The sequence below is a fragment of the Echinococcus granulosus genome (genome assembly GCF_000524195.1).
Source record: "Echinococcus granulosus chromosome Unknown EG_S00008, whole genome shotgun sequence".
Classification (NCBI taxonomy): domain Eukaryota; kingdom Metazoa; phylum Platyhelminthes; class Cestoda; order Cyclophyllidea; family Taeniidae; genus Echinococcus; species Echinococcus granulosus.
In genome coordinates this window covers 1-5,483 of record NW_020170388.1, presented here as the reverse complement: position 1 = coordinate 5,483, position 5,483 = coordinate 1, and the positions used below count along the sequence as shown (strand labels likewise).

General features: G+C 42.8%; 1 protein-coding gene across 1 annotated transcript in view; it reads left to right on the top strand. All coding sequences in view use genetic code 11, as the record gives it.

Moving 5' to 3' along the window:
* Positions 1–3,616, top strand: part of EGR_01908 (Sodium-dependent multivitamin transporter) — a gene marked incomplete at both ends in the record, with an annotated part of 9,164 nt that extends 5,548 nt beyond the window's left edge. Inside the window, 3 exons of the mRNA XM_024491157.1 lie at positions 617–878; positions 3,279–3,394; positions 3,485–3,616. Of these exons, the coding sequence (XP_024354300.1) occupies positions 617–878; positions 3,279–3,394; positions 3,485–3,616 (510 nt within the window). The remainder of the gene's footprint in view (positions 1–616; positions 879–3,278; positions 3,395–3,484) is intronic.
* Positions 3,617–5,483: the final 1,867 nt, after the last annotated feature.

The following is a 5,483-nucleotide window of genomic DNA, read 5'->3' as shown; positions in this document are numbered from 1 at the left end:
CATGCTAGCTTCAGCGCCACTGACTAAAGGTAAATTAATCACATGCGAGGGAGAGAAAGCCCACAAGGAGGGCAGAAGGGGCTCCACAAACACCTTAGATGAGTAATCAAAAAGGGGTAATACGCAAACGTTGGTGCGTCTTTTTTCCACTAGAAGAAATTTACTTCAGAAGAGTACAAAGTTCGTAATTCCAGTGGCTGACTTGAATTCTGTCTTACTCCTGACTAGCCCATCAGTGTACCGAGCTCTGCTTGAAGTTGTGTGCATGAGCACGTCTTTGTATTTGCTTTCTTCTTTCCAAAGAAACTTCGTTTATCATTGCCGACTTTTGGGTGTACAAAATGATTACTGGTGTTGTGTTCTGCCTTGATTACAAGTGTTTTGAGTGGACTTGTCGAAGACAGTTTCACCAGCTATTCTTGTTTAATATCAACTCACTGTTGAGTGTAGCATAGCCACGGTAGCACCTTTTGTTTTATGTGTCAAACGCAGTGCCGGTTCGATTGTACTGCCTCCATTAGCCCTTTCTAAGATGATTTAGCAGTGTCATCAATGACGATTGTTTCCTTGCTGTGCACCAGGATAAGACAGAAATTTCTCTTTTCTCATTTTAAAGGGAGGCCTGGCAGGCTTTGTCGCGAGCCTGGCTGCTGGTTTGACAATGATCGTTGGCACGCTCTACCTCTACACCTTCAAGGAGGCTCGGGTTCCCCCTCTCTCCACTGCCGGATGCTCGACCAACGTCACCATGTCACCGACGACAGTGGCACCGGCGCCACAGTATGCCTTCTCTTTCTTCAACCTCTCCTACCTCTATCTCACTCTGTTCTGTCTCATCATTTGTTTCGTTGTCGCAACAATTGTCAGCCTACTCACTGGTGAGTTCTTCTGCATTTAGCCGTGAAATTTTCCAGTAGTGATGTTTAAACTGCTACTACTTATTTCTATCACATGAGACATGCCCTAGAATTTCGGCTTTTGTTGAAACCACTTCACTACAAACGCGAGTCAAAATGAGGGACTCTTGAGGATTCCATCCTGCAAACAGTGTGATGAACCTCTCTTTATCACCAATTGATGCAGGGCTTAGTTTTTTTGGAATTTCGATCGTGAATAGTGAAAAATCGCAGATGCAATTTTCTTGGAAGAAGTCGGGTTATGTGTTAAATTGAGCGTTTTTCGTCATCGCTACCACTCCGTGTTGACTCTTGCCTCAGACGGGTCGTGAGTGAAGATGACGAAGTTTTCAAAGTGTTGAAACTTGAAAGTGAACGTCTTTTTTAAGTATCGACACAACAGAAGAATCCTGTTGCCGTACTTCTTGCCATTACTTAATGCCCCTTCTCGATGCAGGATGAGGCTCTAGGTTGTTTAACGTTTCCGTAAAGGAAACTTTTAAATGAATTTTTCCTTGGAAGTAGTGTGGGACCAATTGCTATGCTTGGCTGATACTCAGTCTACACCATCTTTGACCTGTGTCCCACACCTAGCGATTTTAATATCCACGTCAAACCGTAGCTTAACGGTTTTGGGCCATGCAACTTTTGCCTACTTCCAACAGCCAGCTCTGTAAACGGGCCTTTTTTTGTCCTTGTGCTTTTCTATTCAATTTGACGCGGGATTGGTATTTTGAAATATGATTAAAGGGAAATAACTTTCTTGACGTAGATATCTAAGGTACAGAAGTTTAGCCTGGATGCTACGTCCCGTCTCTCCAATCCACTGGTCTTTGTAACCACCTTCAGGAAGTTCGAATGTGAAGTCATGACATGCGATTAAACTTTCGTGGCATTGCTAGAGCAAATTTACTATCCCTCGTTATCGCCACTGCAAGTAAACTCTCGGCTTCACTCCCTTTTCTAACCCTACTTTGGTCTGGAATCTAGTCTTACCGATTTCAGCAGTATATTCTATTTAAATGTTGACAAAATTAGTTACCAACGGGATCTTTTGCAGTTTTATTGTAATCTTCTTCTTGTCCTAGAAACAACGGTACAATTTCTTTTTGAAAACTGAATCTAAATGATGAAGTTTTGAGAGACCAGCTTTGTAAAGGTCACCGAAGTCTTTCTGGCTCGCTGCGTGATTTTAAGCGTAGTTACGATTTGCAGTGCTGTTGGAACAACAAATGGGCGTTTTACTGTGGATACCAAAGAAGAAGGTCTGAGATTCTGCGGGTCTTTAAAGTTGCCTCCCAATAGAATCTGTCCGTCTCCACGTTCTAAAAATTGGTCAGAAAAGGGAGATTTTCGAAAGTGGTATCTCCTAACTTGGAGCACAGTGATTGCAATACCCTTCAACCCGTTCCTTAGAATATAGGACTTGGTTTTCTCGAAAATCTGCATCAATGGTTATTTTTGTTCAGGCATTAACAACCAGGACTTGTGCTCGACATCACAATTGCCTTTTAGTTGTTCTTTGAAACTGCCTCGTTATTCAAAACTCGGTAATGCCTTTAACTTGAACTACTGAGTGGAGGCTTAGGAACAGAATCTAGAGGCGTCACGAAGCCCTGTTGATGAAACAACCCCCCGCCGCTTGCTGGAGACGCTGACCTTAGTGGACGCAATAGTTCTTTGCGAGCTATTGATATGCTGGCTACTTAAATAGGGCTTGTTTTCTATCCTACAAGCATCTCGAGTGTTTTTCGATTTTCTGTCCTATCTACTTTGCCTGTTTTCCGCTGGCCGGGTGGGTAAAAAAACAGCAACCGATTGGTTTTCCTGTGGCTCTTGCCATATCAAGTGGGTCTCTTGGGTCTCATGGAGCGAAAAACCATATTTCCTTAATACTACTGACCACTGATACCTGGGAAACAGCTTTATTATAGGAAGACCTGGACAGCCGTAGAATAGCCCGCTTTACCGCTTCACCAGTACTCAGTGTGCGCAAATTTTTTGAAGTTGCACATCCTCGCGAGTGCCTTCACCACTACCATGGAGATTTGTCTCTTGTGCGTTTTTGCAACGATTATCCAGACGCAAAGTTTTCACAAGAATGACTGCTGTGACCTGAGAACAACCACAACTGGGACTGGCAGTGACGTTGACGAGCGGATGATCTTCCCATCACCGTGCCTACGGTGGTCAGTGTGAGTAGTTCCCGAACTCGTGCATATGCTGCTAGGCCAAGTAATGGGTCGGTCACACCCAGTGCTTCCAGGTGGATATAATACTGTCTCCATTTTCTGCAAACGATCCTTGTAGAGTTCCTGTTTTTTGTAGCATTTTTCAAGAGCTGTTAAACATCGTCCAAATTTTACTCTTCCCCCTTGACAGGAATGAGCTCGAAAACTCCCGTTAGCCATTCCCTTCTGGCATGGCAAGCTGTCTGGCTCTACTCAAAGCTTCCCTCCTGTGTGCCTTCTCAGTCCACACCAGAAGCTGTAACTTCGGTAAGCTTGCATTCCCTTTTTGAGATTGTTTGCAAGGCGCCTCCCCCTTTATTGGCTCCTAACCTCACTTGTTCTCCTCATTCCCGCCAGTTACACGCCGCCAAAATGGAGGCGATGATGCATGGAAACGTCTACCTGGATGTGTTCGATGAGGAAAGTTCACAAAAGGTGGCCTTGGGCGCCGACAACGATGTTGAGTTGGTGCTTGAGCAAAAGTTTTAGGCATTGTGATTGTATTCTTTTCTTGACAGCACATATCTCTCCCGTCTTTCTACCTTTTTGTGCTTGATGACAAACAAAGGGGTTGTTTAGTTGTCTTTTGAGGTATTTTTTAAATTAAATAAATGCAAGAGAAATCTCAATGTCTCAAAGACTTCAATTTTAATGGCTTGGAGTATGGGGACGGACACACAACCCAACCCGAGCCTGCCCCAGAGGAGGATGGGTCATCACGAATCCAGGTGTCATTTTTGCTGCAGCTTTTCAACGTCAGAGATGGTACGATGGTAGATGGAGATGATCGGAGGCATGGAAATCACTGCTGAACTACTGAAAATGCTTAAGGTTGACTACAAGTAGATGGAGTAGATTTAAATTGGAGGAATGCAGGTGCTGTGTATCTCTACAACTGATTTCCGCGCCCTTTGATCACAGTGGCAAGATGCCAAGTGATACAGCTTGTCTGTGTGAGGAGGGTTGTTTTAAAGGGTTTTTCAAAGGGAACAAAAGTGTGAAGCGTGATCAGACAAAGTTAGGGTTGACGGCAAACTGTGACCTACGCCTTGCCGCCACTTTGAATGCACCCACGCGCTACGCGCGTGATTTCACCACCGGATAACATGCAGTGTAGTCGTTTCTTTTCTTCGGGGCAAATGCGTTGAGCTTTGAAACCGATCAAGGGCGGCATTTGCAATTGTCGGCAGCCACACGCTAGGCATGACGTTTGACGACGATGAGCGAGAGAATTTGTGTTGTTTTAACAATGAAATGATTTGTTAAATAGGAGGACGAGATGCTCATGTACCGATTGACGCCAGAAAGACTGAACGCTTAGCAACGGGTTTGTGAGGCTAAGCGGTTGTTATTTGCAATGGCGAAACAAGCTGTCTGATACAATGCAAGTGTTAATTCATCACTAAAGCTTAAAGTACAAAATCTAGGACCTAAAACAGGCAGAGAATTGAATAAAGAAAAACTACACATGCTTCTAGAAATTAGAAGAGCTAGTTTAAAATAAATTAAACCTGGAATGGCAGATTCATTTGTGGTAGGTATTTCATCCAGGTAAAATTAGGTAGTCCAAATAAAGTGTTTCCGTTTTTCATTAAAAGGGATGGCTCTAAAATGAAAGCACAAGATGCCCAAAATCAGTAACTTCATAAAGTGCACTTAGTAAAAGGACAATTTTACTGAAAAGCAGTTGCGGAAGTTAATGCGTTGGTAAATGGAATAAATTAGTAGGCTAAAAGTGAGCGAAATTTCTCCCCAGAGGGATAAGTCCATGTGTTAACAAATACTGGGTAAACTAGAACAAACTGCCTCTGTTTCTTAGGAGTTTCATGCACCGATAAAAAAGAAATTAAAACTACTTGCAATTTTGATACGTATGCTCTACAAAGCTCTCGACAGCATGATGTGATTCAATGAGAATTAAACCGTTGGTTAAAACCATTAAAAAGATGCTCAAATGAAGGGATTATCAGTAAATAACTGGGAGATTTAAAGTGAATTAACTATAGAATAAGAGTTTAAAGGGTCGACATAAAAGAACCTAGTTTTGCGTAGAAGGAGCAGATATGAGTGATATGCGTGTACCGTTCATATGCTATTCTATTAGTGATGCTAGTACTTGAAGTCAAATGTGTTCAATTACCAAAGGATTAACTAAACTGCAAAAAAGAGTGACAGAATTTGGCGCTTTTCGGTAACAATTTTTTTTAAATTTTTACTTGCCTAATACCTCTTGAGTCGGCATGCATACTGCATTTATTACGCAAATTTAGAATTTGTTTGTAACCACCCCAATGACCTTAGAGACGGCAACTATGTAATTGGGCGTAGCTGCTGGTTTCGACCTGATGAGGCGGGA